The sequence below is a fragment of the Notamacropus eugenii genome, chromosome 4, assembly GCF_028372415.1.
Source record: "Notamacropus eugenii isolate mMacEug1 chromosome 4, mMacEug1.pri_v2, whole genome shotgun sequence".
NCBI lineage: Eukaryota > Metazoa > Chordata > Mammalia > Diprotodontia > Macropodidae > Notamacropus > Notamacropus eugenii.
Genome location: NC_092875.1, coordinates 87,566,772 through 87,586,498, shown reverse-complemented (window position 1 = coordinate 87,586,498; position 19,727 = coordinate 87,566,772). Strand labels below are relative to the sequence as shown.

Genomic DNA, 19,727 nt, shown 5'->3' with positions numbered 1-19,727 from the left:
TTAGCAACAAAGTCCAACAGCAAGAGATAGAAAGAGAAATCCCATTTAAAGCTAGGGTAGACACTATAAAATACTTAGGAGTTTACCTGCCAAAACAAATCTAGGGATTATATGAACACAATTACAAGACACTTTTTGCACAAATAAAGTCAGATTTAAGTAAGTGGAAAAACATCAATTGTTCATGGGTAGGCCGAGCTAATATAATAAAAATGACAATTCTACTTAAATTAATTTACTTATTTAGTGCCATACCAATTAAACTATCAGATAATTATTTTCTAGAGCTGGATAAAATAATATCAAAATTCATTTGGAAGAACAAAAGGTCCAGAATATCAAAGGGACTAATGAAAAGAAATGCTTGGGAAGGTGGCCTAGCGCTACCAGACCTCAGATTGTACTATAAAGCAGCAATTACCAAAACTATTTGGTATTGGCTAAGAAACAGAGGGGTAGACAAGTGGAATAGACTTGGCACTCAAGACACAGTAGGCAAGGAATATAGCAACCTCCTGTTTGATAAACTCAAGGACCCCAGCTTCTGGGATAAGAACTCACTGTTCGACAAAAATTGCTGGGAAAACTGGATAACAGTGTGGCGGAAATTAGGCATAGACCCATGCCTGACACTATACACAAGAATAAAGTCCAAATGGGTACATGATTTAGGTATAAAGATTGATACCATGAATAAACTGGAGGAGCAAGGAATAGTGTATTTATCAGATTTGTGGAGAAGGGAAGAATTTTTTACTAAAGAGGAGACAGAAAAGCAAGATGGATAATTTTGATTATATTAAACTGAAAAGTTTTTGCACAACTAAACCCAATGCAACCAAAATTCGGAGGGATGTAATAAATTGGGAAAGAATTTTTACGGCTAAGCTCAGGGATAAAGGCCTCATTTCTAGAATATATAGAGAACTGACTTAAATATATAACCATACAAGTCATTCCCCAGTTGTTAAATGGTCAAAGGATATGAACAGGCAATTTTCAGAGGAAGAAATTAAAAATATCTATAATCATATGAAAAAATGCTCTAAATCACTATTAATTAGAGAGATGCAAATCAAAACAACTCTGAGGTACCACATCACACCTGTCAGATTGGCAAACATGACAGAACAAGAAAATGATAAATGCTGGAGAGGATGTGGGAGAGTTGGAACACTAATTCATTGTTGGTGGAGCTGTGAATCCAACCATTCTGGAGAGCAATTTGGAACTATGCCCAAAGGGCTACAAAAATGTGCATACCCTTTGACCCAGCAATATTGCTACTAGGACTGTATCCCCAAGAGATCATAAAAATGGGAAAGGGTCCCACATGTACAAAAATATTTATAGCAGCACTCTTTGTAGTTGCCAAAAACTGGAAGTCAAGGGGATGCCCATCAATTAGGGAATGGCTGAATAAATGATGGTATATGAATGTAATGGAGTACTATTGCGCCATAAGAAATGATGAACAAGAACACTTCAGAGAGGCCTGGAAGGACTTATATGATCTGATGCTGAGCAAAAGGAGCAGAACCAGGAGAACTTTGAGCGCAGCAACGACCACAGTATGCAAGAGTTTTTTCTGGTACACTTGGAACTTCGTAATAACACAAGAACTTATTAAAAAAAAAAATCCCAATGGTGGTTTTCTAAGGCAAAATGCCTTCCACACTCAGAGAAAGAAATATGGAAGTCATTCGCAGAATGTAGCAGATCATGTTTGTGTGTGTGTGTGTGTGGGTGTGGGTGTGGGTGTGTGTGTGTTTGTGTATTATGTTTTGATTTGTTATATGATTTCTTCCATTTATTTTAGTTTGACTACAATAGCATGAGTATAGTGAAAATGTACTCAATTGGAAAGTATATGTAGAACCTATACAGAATTGTATGCTGTCGTGGGGAGGGAGGGGGGTAATGGGGGATAGGTGTGGGGAGGAAATCTTAATTTTATGGTAGTGATTGTAGAACATTAAAAAATAATAATAATTAAATTAAATTAAATTTAAAGAAAAGAAAAGAGGCTGGGACCCGCAGGTAGTAGAGCTTTCCTTTCCAATGTTACCTTTCCTACACTCAGTGCCTAGCATAAGTGTACCTGTTTTTTCTATATTGTAACCTCCCATTAGCCGATATATAAACTCCAGAGGGCAGAATTCAGAGTCTTCTGGGTCTAAATCTAACTCTTTGTCTAGTTTTATCACAGTGCCTCTTACCTGTAACATAAGCCCCTTCTGATCATGTTCCATGGCCTTCCCCATGCTCAACAGTAGTATGTAACTAATTCCTCTTGGCAGATCTCTATATATAGTTCTTTCATCCAATACAACCCTGGGACTCTAGACCTTATTGTGACCTTGGTGGGGAAAGCACTAGAGGGTAATTCATTCCCAAAGAGTTAGAATTCTGCAGTGAAAGTGATTCCAGGGGTCATCTGGTCCTACTTCTCCCAGAACAGGAACCCCCTCTATATTTCTCTGACAAGTCATGAGCTTCTGCTTGAAGACTTCGAAATGAGGACAAACACCACATCTTGAGCCCATTCCATTTTTTGACACTCATAATTGTTAGGAAGTTTTTTCTTGCTCCTACATCCTCAAAAACCCTCACTTGATCTGTCCCTCCCCACTAGCTATTGTCCTATATCTCTCCTTCCTAATGAAGCTAAACTCCTTGAGAAAGCCTTCCATGGTTGGTTGTTGTCCTTTGTTCTTGAAGAGGATCAAAATGACATCACCATGATGAATTGAAATTTCATTGTGTCTGAATGTGACTGATCAGACCAATATGAGCTCAGAATGCTCTACCACAGGTGTGAATATTTGGGGTGGATACTCCAAATTTACACATCCTACGTTTACTTTGTGCTGTCTCAATTCTGCTTTGCTCATAGAGCACAGCACCCTTTCTGATGTGAGCACACCATGCTGAGCGGTCCTGTGCCAGTGTCTCCCATGAAATCCAAAGTTCTTGAGAGAGACCTTGGGAGTGTGCTTGTATCACTTCTTCTGAATCACCATGTGATCACCTGCCCCATGTGAGTTCTCCATAAAATAGTCTTTTTAGCAAGCATACATTTTGCATTTGAACAGTGTGGCCAACCCATCGGAGTTGTGCTCTCTGAAGCATAGCTTGAATACTTGGCAGTTCAGCTTGAGCAAGAACTTCAGTGTCTGGTACCTTATCCTGCCAGATGATCCTCAGAATCTTCCTAAGACAGTTCAAATGGAAGTGATTCAGTTTCCTGGCATGGTGCTGGTAGACTGTCCATGTGTCACAAGCATATAACAATGAGGTCAGCACCACGGCGACCTTCAGTTTGGTAGTCAGTCTAATACCTCTTTTCTCCCAAACTTTTCTTCAGAGCCTCCTGAGCAACTCATGCATCAATCTCATTGTCAGTGTGTAAATTAATGCTCCAACTTCCTCTCCTCTCACTCTCTTTTTAACTTTTTATAGTCTTACTTCTGACCTCATCATTCCATTAAAACTGCTCTCTCCAGAATGACCTCTTTAATTTGCCCAATCTCATGAACTTTTTCTCTGATCCTCACCCTTCCTATGTTTCTGCAGCCTTCGACACTGCTGATCATCCTGTTTTCTTGGATGCTCACTTCTCTCTCTGTTTCAGGGACACTAGTCTGTTTTCCTTCACCTCCTACCTGGCTGACTACTCTTTCTTCTGCCTCCTTCGCCAAATCTTCAGCCTGCTTAGCATCCATTCCCTAAGAAGTTGTCCTGACCCACTTCTCTTTCAATATTATTTCACTTGTTGATCCCATCACCTGCCATGATTTTAGTTATCTCTATGCTGATGATGCTCATATCTGCTAACCTCTCTCCTAATATCCAGACTCACACCTTCAAATGCCTGTTGGACATCTGAAATCGAATGTTCCATAAACATCTTAAATTCATTGTGTCCAAAACTGAACTTATTGGCTTTTCCTTCCCCCTTCCAAACTTCCTTCTTATTGTTAAGAGTACCACAGTTCTCTCAGTCACCTGGCCTCACAATTTAGGTGTTACCCTCAACTCCTTGTCCTGTCTCACCCTACATCCAATCTATCGCCAGGTCCTGTTGATTTTACCTTCTTAGCCTCTCTTGTGTATGCCCATTTCTCACCTAGACTATTAAAAGAGCATGATGCTTGGTCTCCTGGCCACAAGTCTCTCTTCACTACAGTCTGTCCTCTACACAGCTGTCAATCTTCTTGAAGCCTAAACATGACCAAGTCAAACCCCCAAACTCCATTATATAAATTCAAGTGCCACCCTTTTACCTCCAGGATGAAAAGTAAAATCCTGTTTGGCATTCAGAGCCCTTGCAGCATGACTCTCTCATACCTTTCCAGGCTTCTTACAGCTACAGCTTTGTCTCCATGACAGCCTATGATCCAGTGATGCTGACTTTATTTCTGCTCTCTGCTGACTCAGCTGATTTTCACTGGCAGTCTTTCATGCTCTCTCCCTCCTCATCTCTACTTCTTGGTTTCCTTGGCTTCCTTCAAGTCTTAAGCTAAAATTCCACCTTCTGACAGCTTTTCCTGATCCCCTTTAATGCCTTCCCCCTATTATCTCCAATTTATCCTTCTTATTTTTTGTATATGTATAGTTGTTTGCTTTTTGACTCCTCCATTAATCTGTGAGTTCTTTAAGAGCAGAGACTTTCTTGGGCCTTTCTGTATGTCCCCAGCACTTAGCACAGTGCCTAGCACATAGTAGACACTTAATTGGTTATCGGTTTTAAATTGGCTTATTGGTTGACTGATTGCTTAAACCAAAATTTGCTTATCTGCAACTGTCTCTTCTTCCCCCTCCCACCCCAAATTCCTTCACATTGACAGTCACATAACCATGTACTTTGAGAGCTGAGAAGGATCTCAAAGGTCTGATCTATCCAATAACTAATTAGGAATCTGCTTTACAATATCTTCTACAAAAATATTCTAACCTCCTCCCCCCAACCTAGTAAAATTTCCCTTCTAACAAAGATTTTGAAAGAAAAAGGGAAAACAATTCAGCAAAAGCCAGTCAGTATATTCACTGAGTCTGACAGCATATGTACCATTCCACATCCATTGGATGAAAAAACAATTACCTTTTCCCAGCTCTTTTACCTCGATAGCCTGATCATTATAACTATATTGTGTTCAATGTCTTTGTATTGTTCTTATCAATTTATATTACTGTCATTGTATATATTATTTTCCTGGTTCTGCTTAATTAAGTCTGTTTCATTTGATGTCTTCCCATATTTCTCCAGATCTTTCATATTTATCTTTTCTTATGTTAAGTCATATCCCATTAAACCCATGTGCCAGAACTTGTTTAGACATTCCCTAATTGGTGTATATCCATTTCTCTTTCAGTTCTTGGCCATGTTAAAGAGTGTTGCTGTGAATACAGCCACACATTTTCATGATCAGTGGATTCATGAAACTCTATTCTGACAATTCTTGTTTTACATAAATTCACATTAGACAAATTTAACTTAAGAATTCTGAAAAGTCTGCATTCCAAAAAAAGACCTTTGTTAATTTTACTGTAGAGTATTGTGTGCTCTCTCGGTCACTCAGTCTCTCTTGCTCCTGCCTCTTGGCTCTGTGCTCTATGGTCTCCTGTCCTCCCACCAAAAAAAAAAAAAACCAAAAATCTCTCCAGGGGAAAGCAGAACTAACTCAAAGAGACCAAGATCTGGTTACAAGGTCTGGGACTTTAACTTGAGACCTTGCAGTGAGAGAGGAAATCTTTGTCCTCCTCCTCCCATTTGCCTGTGTGTCTGGTCTGGCCCCTGCAGGTCGCCCATCCTCTCTTGCATGTATCTGTATTCAGCCCTCACATGTATGTCTCTGAATGTTTTTCCTCTCAGTTCTGGCTAGGCCCCCACATCACTAGCACCAGCCCCCATGTGTTAGTCCTGCTCTCACTTCTCTTTCCCCAACCTCCATGTGTCCTTGAGTCCCCTTCCTCCATAAACACCTTCCTACCCCCCCCTTCCCCATGTCCACAGACAAATTCATATTACATAAAAATCACTTTATATAGAGATCTATGGAAATGTCCATTTATGAAAACTGAGAACTGTCTGTATGTATATCCCAATTCATGATTTGACAAGTTTGTCCTCTCAGTGTTCTTCCCATTCTGGCCTCATTAATAGTCCCTTTCACCGTTTGGGAGGGTCTTCAGCAAACCTTCAGGGAAAGCTTCCTCCTTTCTGCATATACATGCTCCCTAGCAGACTCATCCATATGCCCCTTCAAGACCAATGAGAACAATGACACAGCATCACAGAATCCCAAAGGCCATCCAGCCCCACTTGTACCTAAACAAGAATACCTTCTCACAGTTTCTGACAAGTGGTCATCTAGCCTTTGGTTGAGACCCCCAGGGAGGAGTAGCCCTACTATCAGTGGAGCTAGTCCATTTCACCTGTAAACACTGCTGATAGTTAGGAAGGTTTTCTTTACATCAAGCCTAAGAGAGAGAGAGAGAGAGAGAGAGAGAGAGAGAGTATGTGTGTGTGTGTGTGTGTGTGTGTCTGTATGTGTGTCTGTGTGTGTGTGTGTGTGTCTGTATGTGTGTCTGTGTGTGTGTTTGTGTCTGTCTGTTTTTGCAACTTCCACCACTGTTCTCAATTCTGTCCCCTGAGGTTAGGCAGAACAAATATACAATCTCTCTTTTCCAAGTGAAACATCCCCAGTTCTTCAACTAATCTTCATATTGCAGGTTATCCTTCTGTAGATAGTTTCCCCTAGTTTACCAATATGTTTTCTAAATGTGACACCTAGAACTGAATGTGGTACTCCAGATGTGGTCTGATATAATAACCCATCATAGAATTTAGCCAAGAAGAAAAGTCAAGATCACTAGTCTACAGTTTGCAAACCCCACTCTCTTCCCTTTTTTGAAAATCAAGACTTTTTTCTTTCTGCAGTCTTGTGTAGTACCTTCTGATTTTATGATTTTTCAAAGAATACTAACAGCAGCTCACTTAACAGTCAGCCATGTCCTTTAGTCCTTTTGAATGTAGGTCATGTGGACTAGGTAATTGGAACTCATCTAAATAATAATAAATCACCTAAATGATCTCTTACCATCTACCTTCTTTAGTATCATCTCTTTAGCAACAATTTTTGTTTTGTCCTTTCCAGTCCAAAAATCATTTACCTTGTCAGAGAAAAAAGGAGCAAAATAAGTGTTGATGATGATCCGGCTGTCCTCCTTTAACCCAGTCCTATCCCTCCTTTGATCCTCTCCTTTTCTCCAATATAGCTTACTTATTACCCATACTTTGTATATTTGTGTATAGACATCTTAGGCCGTAGGGTTTTATTACTTTCTCCTTTCCTAGATTTCTTTCCTCCTGATAGCTCTAGTGTTATTGTTCCTACATTGTAGCTACCCTCTGTGATGTGTAGCAACCAGTGATCTTGCTTTGTTTCCTGGCTAAATTCCAGAATTAATAGGCAATTTGTCATTCTCTCCTCCTTTTCAGTTTAAAGCCTATACATACATATGTATATATGTATATGGAGGGAGAGATTTATACAACTCAAGGCAAGTATATTCTTAGTAGGTCTTTTTGAATATATTCCATATCCTGGCCGTGAGATTATATTTCCTATATTTTAAGCCATGGGCCAGAAATCCAGATTCTGTTCTTGTCATTTCCCAAATCTGCCCTTAGCTTCTGAATTCCTTGCCCTTGATAGGCATCAACAATGAAGAGACCATTTATGTACCTAAGATCTTGCATTTCTTTCCCAAGACTTCCTAGTATTTTGCAATGCTATCTTAGTTCTTACTGATAGTAATATTTGTCTCTACATGAATCAGTAAAAGGGAAAAATAGATCATGATACCAAGTGTGCAAATCTCAGCTCTTCCTTGCCTTAGTAGGTGGTTTTCATGAAATGTGAATGGAAAAAAAAAAAAAAACCAATCATCCCCTGTTGGCTAACCCTAAAGAACCTGACCTCATTTCTCTAGGCAAAGACTCAAACTCTAGGGCCCAGTCCATTTGCAGGCCTGTACTCACCTCTTTTCCATCTTGGGTGAGATCTGTCAAAGCTTATGCTATTCCTTATTATCATAGTGAACTTTGGTCACCTTTATACATCATTTGGTGTAGGATCAGTAGTATAGGGTAAAAAACTAGATTTAGAGTGCCAAACCTAGTTTCAGATTTCATGTGATCTTTCATACTGGGACAAGTTGCCTGATCTCTCTGGTCTACACTTCTTCATCTGTAAAACGGGAGGGTGTTATACTATATTATGTCTTAAGAGCCTTTCTCATTCTTAAAATCATATTATCCCCTCACATTCTTTCTTAATTGATGGCTAGTTGAGCAAACTCTACTCAAAAATGTAAGAGGGAAAATCTTATTACCTTTATGCCCAATCACTCAGCAAAAGACCAATGCCCAGTTCATCCCAAAAGTTCATAAAAGACCGTTTTCTTCCCTTCTTCCATCCTCCCTCTTTCTTTAAATGTAATTAATTTGTTTTCAGTTTTCAACAATCACTTCCTAAGTCTTAAATTTTCTTCCCATTCCTCTCTCCTTCCTCCCCAAGATGACATGCAATCTTATATGAGTTCTACACATACATTCTTACTAAACACATTTTCACATTAGTCATGTTACATAGAAGAATTAAATGGGAGAAACCATGAGAAAAAAAAAGAAACAAAACATAACATAAGAGCTTCTCTGCATTCTGATTCCATAGTTCTTTCTCTGGATGTAGATGGCATTTTGCCTCAAGAGTCCTTTGGTAATGTTTTAGGTCCCTGCATTCTGTGAAGCGCTTAATCTCTCAGAAACAGCCCTCACAAACTGTGGCTGTTACTGTGTATAATGTTCTCCTGGTTCTGCTCCTTTCACTCAGCATCAGTTCATAGAAGTCTTTCCAGGCTTCTCTGAAATCTTCCTGTTTATCGTTTCTCATAGCACAATAGTATTCCATTACATTCATATATTACAATGTTCAGCCATTCACCAATCGATGGGCATACCCTTGATTTCCAGTTCTTGGCTACCACAAAAAGAGCTGCTATAAACATTTTTGTACACATCATCTCTCTTCAACTCTCATTATAGAAAGTAAGGGAGGAGATAGACGAAGATTGTCTTCCTCACTTTGCCTAGGCAGTGTTTGAATCCTTACTCTTCCACTAACTCCATGACCTTAGGCAAGTTCCTATTTCTCCTAGCTTTAGTTTTTTCTTATGTAATGAGGTGGTTCAACTGAAATATCTCAGAGGCAACTAAGTGGCCCCATGGAGAAAGCACTGGCATCGGGAAGACTTAAATTTAGCCCTGTCCTCAGACACTAGCAGCATAACCCTGAGGCAAGTCTCAACCTATGTCTGCTTCAATTTCCTCAACTCTAAAATGGGGATAATTATAGCACCTACTTCACAGGGTTGTCGTGAGGATCAAATGAGATAATATTTGTAAAGCACTTAGCACGGTGCCTGACATATGGTAGGCACTTAATAATTGCTTATTCCCTTCCCCCTTTCTAGTTCTGAATCCTGTGATTCTTTAATATTAGAATATAATCTGCTTGAGGAGATTTTTGCTTGCATTTATGTCCCCAGCACTTAGCAAAGTGCCTGGCACATGTTAAGTATTTGATAAATGTTCATTTCCTTTGTTTCTTTCTTTGTCCCAAATCACACAGCTAGGAAGTATGAGAGCCAAGACTCAAGCCTTAATATTCTGACTCCAAGACCAGTGTTCTTTCCAATACATTAGACCACACTGCCCAGCCAGGAAGGACTCATAGTTGGTCCCTGGTCTCGCTGACCTGAGTTCTCAGTCATTTCTCTGATTCTCTGGGACAGACGATTGCTGCCACTATCACTGGTGGTTAATTTCTCTCCCTCTACCTGGGGAGACAGACTTGAAATCAGGTGCAATACCCATTTCATGAGCAGGATGTTATGTCCCAGGTGGGTCCTGGCTCTTGGGTCTTGGGTCTTGGTTTAACTCTTTAGGGCTTCATTACTACAAGGGGTGTCACCTCGAGCATATCACTTCTCTTGGGCTTCAGTTTCAGTGAACTAACAAGCCTTTATTAAACTGTGTGCCAGGCACGGTGCTAAGCTCTGGGGACACAAAAGCAAATGGTTTCTGTTCACAAGGTGTTCACCTTGTAAAGGGGGAGACAGCATGAATACAGACAAGTATATAAACAATGTATCCAGAGAAGATGGAGAAAAGCCAACAAGGGAAAGGCCTCCTGCGAGAGTTGGCTCTTGAGATAAGCTTCAAAGAAAACCAGGAATTAAGAGCTGCAGAAATGAGGTAATGGTCAAGCATTCCAGGCATAGGGGACAGCCAATGCAGAGGCCATAGGAGGTGGAAAATTGTGTGTTCAGAACAGCAAGCAGCCCAGCATGGCTAAACTCTGGAACACAGGGAGAAGGGAAGGAAGGTATAAGAAGACTGGAAAGTTTGGAAGGGACTAAATTAGCAAGATTGTCAAGATTAGATTGTCATTTTTAATGACAAAGAAGTTTCTGTTGGATCCTAGAGGTAACAGGAAACCACTGAAGTTTATTGGGAGAAGAAAGGAGAGAATTACACTGTCAAACCTAAACTTTTGGCCACTAGATAGATTGGGGAGAGATGAGGCATATAGAGACCAATTAAAAGGGTATAGTGATAACTCTAGATAAGATATATATGATTGTGGCTGTATGAGTGGAGAGGAGGATTATATGGAAGAGATGTGGAGATGTAAATATTGAGATTTGACAATTGATTCGATACATGGAATGAGTTAGAGGGAGGAGTGGGGCATGACACTGAGCTTTTGAGCCTGAGGGATCCTAAATAAATTAAAGAAGTACTGGGTGGGGAAGGGGAAATTAGTTATTTTTGCCCTTGAATGCCTTACTCTCTTTCTTACCACTGTAACCTACTCTTCCTTAACTCTAGTTCACCCTCACATTCAGCCTTCTCTATTCCTACTCTTCTTACCTCCATGCTACTGACTGCCACTGGAACATTCTGTTCCAGACCTTTTCTTTTCTCCTCAGACACCCAGGATTCTACTTTGCCCACCATTAGATAACTTCACATCCAATTTTACTGAGAAATTAAAAGACATCTGTCATGCAATCTTCCTTCTCTCTTACTCCTCTCAAAATCTTTCTATATTATCCTCCTTTCTCCTATTCTTTGCTCTAGTCTGTGAGAAAGAGATGACACATCTTCTACTTGTACTCCTGATCCCATCCCCACACATATCTTCCTCGTTCCATTAATCATTGTTTGTCTCATCTTTTAATTGTTCTCCAGCTTTTCTGTTTTCTACAAACATATCCAGGCTTCTTAAAACCCAAGAAAATCTTTACCTGACCCTGCTATCCCTACTCATTACAAACATATATGTGTGTATACATAAATATGTATGTGTAAATATATATACATATTATATATAAACACATACCATCTATGTGTACATCTGTGCATATATTTGTGGGTGTTAGTGTGTGTATTCTTAAACCTTTCAAAGTCAAGTACTTTAGAAAGAATTATCAGTACTTGATAGCTCTAAACTCACTATCCATGCACTTAACCCCCTTGCATTCTGGCTTCCAACAGTACCATCCTATTGAAATTGTCATCTAAAACCTTATCAGCAATCTTTTAACAGCTAAATCTTATGGCATCTTCTCTGTCCTCATCCTCATTAACGTGTATTCATTTATTCACCTTTTGACACTATCACCCATATCTTCCAGCTCAACAATCTATTCTTCTTGGATTCTGTAACATTGCTGTCTCTCCTGGTTCTCCTTCTGCCTGTCTAACAAATTCCTTCTCAGGGTCCATGGCTGGATCATCAGCCATCCCCTGGCTATTGAGCAAGAGCATTCTGTTCTTTTTCCCTCTTTTTTCTCTTCTGTGTACTGTATCCCTTAGTGATCTCATCAACTCCCCATTGTTCAGTTATCATACAGATAGAGGATTCTCAAATACATCTATCTATCCAGTGCTGATCTCCCTCCTTTCATCTGAAAAAAGGTATTAGGAATTTTAGTAGACTTGTGAAAATTCAACATTGTTAAGTCAGTAGTATGACATAACAGCCAGAAAAACTCATGCAACTTCAGACTGTATTAGGAGAGGCACAGTGTCCAAAACGTGGAGAGCAACAATCCTTTCTGATTAGACCACAACTCAACTATTCTGTTCAGTTATGTGCACCATGTTGTGACCAAGATGGTGAAGTTTCTCAAAACCATAGCAAATTAGAACTTGGGATGTTAAGCCTGAAAATGGGAAGCAGCACACATAATGATAGTCTTTGGATGTTGGAAAGGCTGTCACGTAGAAGAAGGATTAAGCTTGCTCCACCTACAGTACCAAATTAGTAGCATTGGGTAGCGATTAGAGCCACCCAGAAGTGGCATGGGATGCTGCTGGAGTCAGTGGGTTCACCTTCACTAGAGATCTTCACACGAAGGTTAGATGACTCCTTTGTTGTGCTATAGAGGCGATTCTTATTAAAAATAGGCCTATATGGTCTCTAAGGTTCCATCTGTGATTCTGAGGTTATATGTATATATTTAAGACCAAATGTTGGGGTTTTTTTGCCTCCTGTGAGTTTGAATTCTTACCTGTTCCAACACATGCACACACACGCACATGTTCATGCATGTATATACACACCAGGCTTTGTTTTTCTGTAGCCCTGTGATAGAGGAAGACTTCACTGCATCCTTTTGGTCCTTGAACTTTGTGTCTTCTCCAAAGTTTTTTAGACTCCATGATCATAATGGTTTCCCATTCCCTTTGTTGTATCTCCCTCCCAGATCCCCATATTGTTTTCCCCAAGTTCCCTGGCATCAAGTTGCTTTGAAATCCTATTCCCTATGTCTCTTAACACTTTTCTAGGGCTTGAAGAAACCTAACATGGAGGAAATCCGACATGCTAAAAATGCTGTATTCAGTCCATCTATGTTTGGCAGTGCACTTCAAGATATCCTGGCCATGCAGAAGGAGCGCTACCCTGACCGGCAGCTGCCCTGGGTACAGACACGACTCTCTGAGGAGGTGCTGGCACTCAACGGGGACCAGACTGAAGGCATATTCAGGTACCCTGGGAGGGGGATCAGGGAGGCAGGGCCACAGACCCAATCCTGTGATGTGTGTCCTACTTTCCCTAGGATCATAGAATTGGGAGCCAGTTTCAATTGAAAAAGTGCTGGATTTAAAATCAGAGGACCTGGGTCCAAATGTCAGCTCTGCCACTGTGGCCAGTGAAAGGTAAAGTGACTGAGGAAACAAAGGTTCAAGCTACTTCCTAGGTTCCCTTGGGTAAATCACTTAACTTTTGTTGGGTCTTAGTTTCTTCATTTGTGAATTGAGAGGAATGGACCAGATGACCTCTAAATGAATGAAAAAGCATATATTAAGTACTTACTATGTGTATGTCATTGTGCTAATCACTGAGGATGCAAACAGAAAATCAAGACAGTCCCTGCTCTCATGGAGCTCACATTCTAATAGGTGGAGACAACTGCAAGCCAGCTGGAAAGACTCCATGATCTTTAGGGGGCATTGCCAAAACAGATGGTCATACATCTTCTTGAGTGACATTTCCATTGATCAAACTATATCTGTTTCTGATGTTAAGCCGTATGACAGTGCTAAGGATTTTGGTGGTAAAATCTTTCTTTTCTGGATCTTAAATAGCTGTGACTGCTGAGGAGGGAGAGACTTCCCTTGGAAGAAGTTGCTGGGTCATGTCTCCATAACTGCTGCTCCCTTGGATAATGCTTACAGAAACAAAAACTGTGACCTGGGGGACTTTGGGACTTACCTTCCTAACGTTGAGATTTGGTTATCAGTGCAATGGAATGCTGTCTCTCTCTCTCTCTCTCTCTCTCTCTCTCTCTCTCTCTCTCTCCCTCTCCCTCTTTCCCTCCCTCCTTCCTCCTCTCCCTCTCTCACTCTCTCCCTCTTCACACAAGCTTGCCTGCCCCCCTTGCTGGCAATTGCTTAGCATCTGGTTTTAGTGATAGCTACTCCTTACTCCAACAAGACTACCTTCTGGACAGTAAGTATAGTGGAAGCAGAGCCAATCATCTGGAGTCCTTACCCACTCTATGTCTCTGATCCTGTATCTTTCACTGAGTCCTCACGGGTTCATTGAGGAAAAGGCCTAGATAGTTCTATAGTTCTTTTGCTGGGTCTGGCTCTGGAAGTCCCCAGAAAGAACTGAGTAGTCTCTCCTTGGATCCTGGAAGCCAGAATTAGTTCCAGGCTAGGCAACCCTTCTGAGGAGCCTTGCACGGGGCCTGCATCATCATCTGCTAGCATTCCTATCCTATACTCACCTTCTCCCTGACTAACCCATTTTGTTACCTGATGTTAAGCCTTTACCTTACCCTTTATTCCCCACTCACTCAAATATCAGATCAGAATCTAGGTGGGGCCTTAGAACAGGTAGAGGATAGACAGCACTGCTCTGAGAGTCAGACAGTCTGAAGCAGAGGCTCACCCTTGGAAGCATTACCAAATCACTTCATACCTCTAGGCCCTGGTGATTTCTTCTGTCCCCTGCTTGTCACCTAGGTCACAAAGACCTGAGTTCAAATCCAGCCTCAGTCATATACTAGTCGTGTAACCCTGGCCAGCTACACTGGCCTTGTTGTTCCTTGCACTAGACAACCCTCATCTCTTCATTCCATGCTTTTCCTCTGGCTGCCCTGCCTGCTATGTTGCATAGTTGTTTACATGTGGTCTCCCCCATTACAATGTGAGCTCCTTGAGGATAGGGACTGAGTTGTGCCTTTCATTCTGTCCTGAGAATTTAGTATAGTGCCTAGCATATAGTAAACACTTGATAAATGCTTGATGATGATGATGATGATGATGATTTCTATGTTCCTTCTATCTCTAAATCCTATGCTTTTATGATTTCTCAAAAGAATTTCTAGCCCTTCTCAGCAATCATCAAAACCACTTGGTACTGGCTAAGAAATAGAGGAGTAGACCAGTGGAATAAGTTAGGTACTCTAGACACAGTAGTCAATGAATATAGCAATCTACTGTTTGATAAACCGAAGGACCCCAGCTTCTGGGATAAGAATTCACTCTTTGACAAAAATCGCTGGGAGTGCTGGATAACAATGTGGCAGAAACTGGGCATAGACCAATGCCCAACACCATACACAAGAATAAAGTTCAAATGGATATATGATCTAGGTATGAACAAATTAGGAGAACAAGAAATAGTGTATTTGTCAGATTTATGGAGAATGAGAAATTTTTTACCAAACAAGAGATAGAGAACATTATGAAGTACAAAATGGATAATTTTGATTACATTAAATTAAAAAGTTTTTATACAAACAAACCCAGTGCAACCAATATTAGGAGGGAAGCAGAAAACGGGGAAAGAATTTTTACAACTAGTGTCTGTGATAAAGGCCTCATCTCTAAAATATATAGAAAACGGCATCAAATTTACAAGAATACAAGTCATTCCCCAGTTGATAAATGGTCAAAGGATATGAACAGGGAGTTTTCAGAGGAAGAAATTGAAGCTCTCTATAGTCATATGAAAAAATGCTCTAAATCACTATGGATTAGAGAGATGCAAATCAAAACAACTCTGAGGGACCACATCACACCTGTCAGATTGGCTAACATGACAAAACAGGAAGATGATAAATGTTGGAGAAGGTGTGGGAGAGTTGGAACACTAATTCATTGCTGGTGGAGCTGTGAGCTGATCCAACCATTTTGGAGAGCAATTTGGAACTATGCCCAAAGGGCTACAAAAATGTGCATACCCTTTGACCCAGCAATATCACTTCTAGGACCGTATCCCCAAGAGATCATAAAAATGGGAAAGGGTCCCACATGTACAAAAATATTTACAACAGCTCTCTTTGTGGTGGCCAAGAACTGGAAATCGAGGCAAGACCTACCAATTGGTGAATGGCTGAACAAGTTGTGGTATGTAAATGTAATGGAATACTATTGTGCTAAAAGAAATGATGACTAGGAAGACTTCAGAGAGGCCTGGAAAGACTTATGTGAACTGATGCTGAGTGAAAAAAGCAGAACCAGGAGAACTTTGTACACAGTAACAACTCCAGTGTGTCAGGAATTTTTCTGGTAGAGTTAGTCCTTCACAGCAATGCTAGGACCTAAAAAATTCCCAATGGACTCTTGAGGCAAAATGCCTTCCACATCCAGAGAAAGAACTATGGAATTGTATCACAGAATGAAGCAGACCATTTTCTTTTGTATTATGTTTTGTTTTGTTCTATGGTTTGCTCATTCATTTTAATTCTTCTATGCAACATAACTAAGGTGAAAATTTTAATAAGAATGTATGTGTGTAGAGCCTATATAAGATTGCATGCCATCTTGGGAAGGGAAGGGAGAAAGAGGGAGAGGGGGAGGGGAAATCTAAGATATATGGAAGTGAATGTAGAAAACGGAAAACAAATAAAATAATTTTTAAAAAAAGAATTTCTAGCCTTTGAGCCTTAGAAATAGTGTGGAGGGAGGAATGAGCCCTGGACTTGGAGTCAGGGCACCCAGGCTGAAGACATGGCTCTTTCGCATTGTAGCTGCATGACCCCAGGAAAGCCAGCCCTGCTGAACCTCTGCTCCATCCTGTGTCTGCCCTCCTTGCTTCACTTTTTCTCAGGCTTGTGGAGACAAAAGTGCTTTGCCAATCATAAACTGCCATAGAATTGGGAGCTTCAGAGTCACAGCACTCCAGCGACCCTCCAGTGTAGCCTGGTCATTTAAGAGATAAATAAAGAGGTGAAGTAACTCAGGATGTATGTCACACCCCTATCTCTGTGTGTTCCATGACAAAGGATGGAGGCAAGTCCCAGGACATAGATTAAGAACACCCAAAACTTGGGTGAGGGCAGTGAGAGGAAGTGAGTCCTTTGGAGTTAACAGTAAGCTATGTATATCCCACTGTCCTCAACTCTCAGTGTGACAGTCTCAGACACAAGAAATATCAAAGACTTAAAGACTGTATGGAAATAGAGGTAGACTGTGTGCTAGATCGCACAGTGGTTAGAGCACTGGACTTGGAGTCAGGAGGACCCAAGTTCAAATCCAGCCTTGGTAATATACTAGCTGTGTGAACCTGGGCAAGTGACTTAACCTCAGTTTCATCATCTGTAAAATGGTGGTAATAACAGCACCTATCTCCTACAGTTGTTGTATAAAACGCTTAGTAGAGAGCCTGGCACAGAGTAAGTGCTATATAAATGCTTATTCCTTCCCCTTCTAGGACAGCTCATTGGTGATAGGAAATGTCCTTGAGAAATTCATCAGAAGTTCTCTTCTCTTCTCTCTCTCCCTCTCTCTCTCTCTTTCTCAGGGTACCTGGGGACATTGATGAGGTGAATGCTCTGAAGCTGCAGGTGGATCAATGGAAGATCCCCACAGGGCTGGAGGACCCCCATGTCCCTGGTAAGAGATGGGGCACAGATTGATATTAAGCAGACAGAAAAGAGTACTGAGATTTTACACACATAAACACACATACCCTTCATGATGCTAGGTCCAACATTGAGGAAGACTGTAGAGGAGATCCAGGCTTGCCTGGGAGCCAAACCTTCCAGTTCAGTGTCCTCATTTTCTATAAAATTATGAGACCTAAAGTAGGTATCTATCACTAACTGTCCTCTACCTCACTCACCCCTGAAGGGAGGGTGGGCAGGCACATGCTGTGACATCTGTCTTGGCCATCCTGGCTTGCCAAGCCACAAGATAAACTCTTCTATCCCTCCTGCTTCAGCATTTGGTGTAACTGATGGGAATTAGCAACCACCCGTGTCACACTCGTACCCCAGAAGAGTCATCCACAGGTATAGATACATACACTTTCTCTTTCAAAATTACATATTCAGTCCTATCCCTATATAATCATACACAATAGTTATCATGCCTACCTCCCATCTAAAGACCCGCTGTTGCAGAATAGTTGTGTTCAACACTGAAGGAAATACAAAATTTAAGTAAAATGTAGTTCTGGCCTCAGGGAGCTTACAGTCTATGAAAAGGATATGGTAGAAATGAAGGAAGACTTCACAGGGGAATCAGTATCAAAATAGAGTTTTAAAGGATAGACAGGAATTCATCAGGCAGAGAAGGAAATGAGAACACTCTAGGCAAAGAAAATAGTGAACAAAAGCCGTGAGTCAAGAAAATGGAGGGCATGCTTAGGAGAAAGTCCAGTTTGGCCAGAACAGGCTATGAAGGGGAGTAATGTGAGACAAAGCTGGAAAGGTTAGATCATGGAAGACACTGAATGCCGGGCAACGGAGTTTGAACTGTTTGGTACGTGATAGTTATTGAAATGTTTTGAAGTAATGGTGTGTCCAGATTTGTACACAAGGAGAGTTGTTTGGGAAGCTGTGTAGAAGATATACAAGAGGAGTTTGGCAGGTGAAAGAGGAAGTGAGTGAGGAAACAAAAGTTCAATCTTCTGAGCGCGTTGATTTATAAAGCATAGTGTGGCAGTTGCCCAACAAACCAGAACCAGACCTCCTCAGCTTAGGCCTGGACCCCGAATACAAGGGGAACAGATTTTTATACATTGGTTGTTGTCCTTCCTTCTCAAGGAGGACCAAAATGACATCACCATGATAAAGTGAAATTTCATTGTGTCCGACTCTGGCTGATCAGACTAATATGAGCTCAGAACGCTCTACCACAGGTTGGGCACAGATAGTCCACGTGAACACTTGGGGTTGATACTCCAAATTTGCGCATCCTACGTTTACTTTGTGCTGTCTCAATTCTGCTTTGCTCGTAGAGCATGCTGAGCGGTCTTGTGCCAGTGTCTCCCATGTTGTATAGTTAAATCTAGAGTTCTTGAGAGAGATGTTTAGAGTGTCCTTGTATTGCTTCTTCTGACCACCATGTATGTGATTGCCTGCCCCATGTGAGCCTCCATAAAATAGTCTTTTTGGCAAGCGTACATTTTGCATTCAAATAATATGGCCAGCCCATCAGGGTTGCACTCTCTGAAGCATAGTTTAAATGCTTGTCAGTTCAGCTTGAGCAAGGACTTCAGTGTCTGGTACCCTATCCTGCCAGGTGATCCACAGAATCTTCCTAAGATAGTTCAAATGGAAGTGATTCAGTTTCCTGGCATGGTGCTGGTAGACTGTCCATGTTTCACAGTCATACAAGAATGAGGTCAACACAAAAGCTCTGTAGACCTTCATTTTGATAGTCTAATACACTCTTCTTTCCCAAACTTTTCTTTGGAGCCTCCTAAATACTGAGCTAGCTCTGGCAATGCATGCATCAACCTCCTTATCAAGGTGTACATTCCTAGAAAGTACACTACCAAGGTAAGTGAACTTATCCACAGCATTCAAAACTCCATGAGGGCATGTTTGCCTGGCTTCTGTATAGTGGACAGTGCTCTCGTGCCTTCCCACTCACCAGTGGAGTGAAACAAGGCTGTGTGCTTGCTCTTTTTAGCTTTGATGTTTTTTAGCATGATGTTTTCTGCCATGTTGTCAAATGCTTTTAATGAGAATGAACATGGCATCAAGGTCAATTATCATACTGATGAGAAGTTCTTCAATTTGAAAAAGCTACAAACCAAGACCAGAGTGGAGGGAATGTTGATGCATGATTTTCTGTTTGCAGATGATTGTGCACTCAATGCAGCCTATGAAGTTGAGATGCAACAAAG

The 19,727-nt window shown here is 41.0% G+C and overlaps 1 protein-coding gene across 6 annotated transcripts in view; it reads left to right on the top strand.

The window, feature by feature from the left end:
- ARHGAP39 (Rho GTPase activating protein 39) overlaps window positions 1-19,727 on the top strand; it is a 444,016-nt gene that overhangs the window by 412,391 nt on the left and 11,898 nt on the right. For all 6 annotated transcript variants that reach the window (XM_072602781.1, XM_072602780.1, XM_072602779.1 and 3 more), the window contains 2 exons: window positions 12,926-13,125; window positions 17,394-17,485. In XM_072602781.1, coding sequence (XP_072458882.1) covers window positions 12,926-13,125; window positions 17,394-17,485 — 292 coding nt within the window. The remainder of the gene's footprint in view (window positions 1-12,925; window positions 13,126-17,393; window positions 17,486-19,727) is intronic.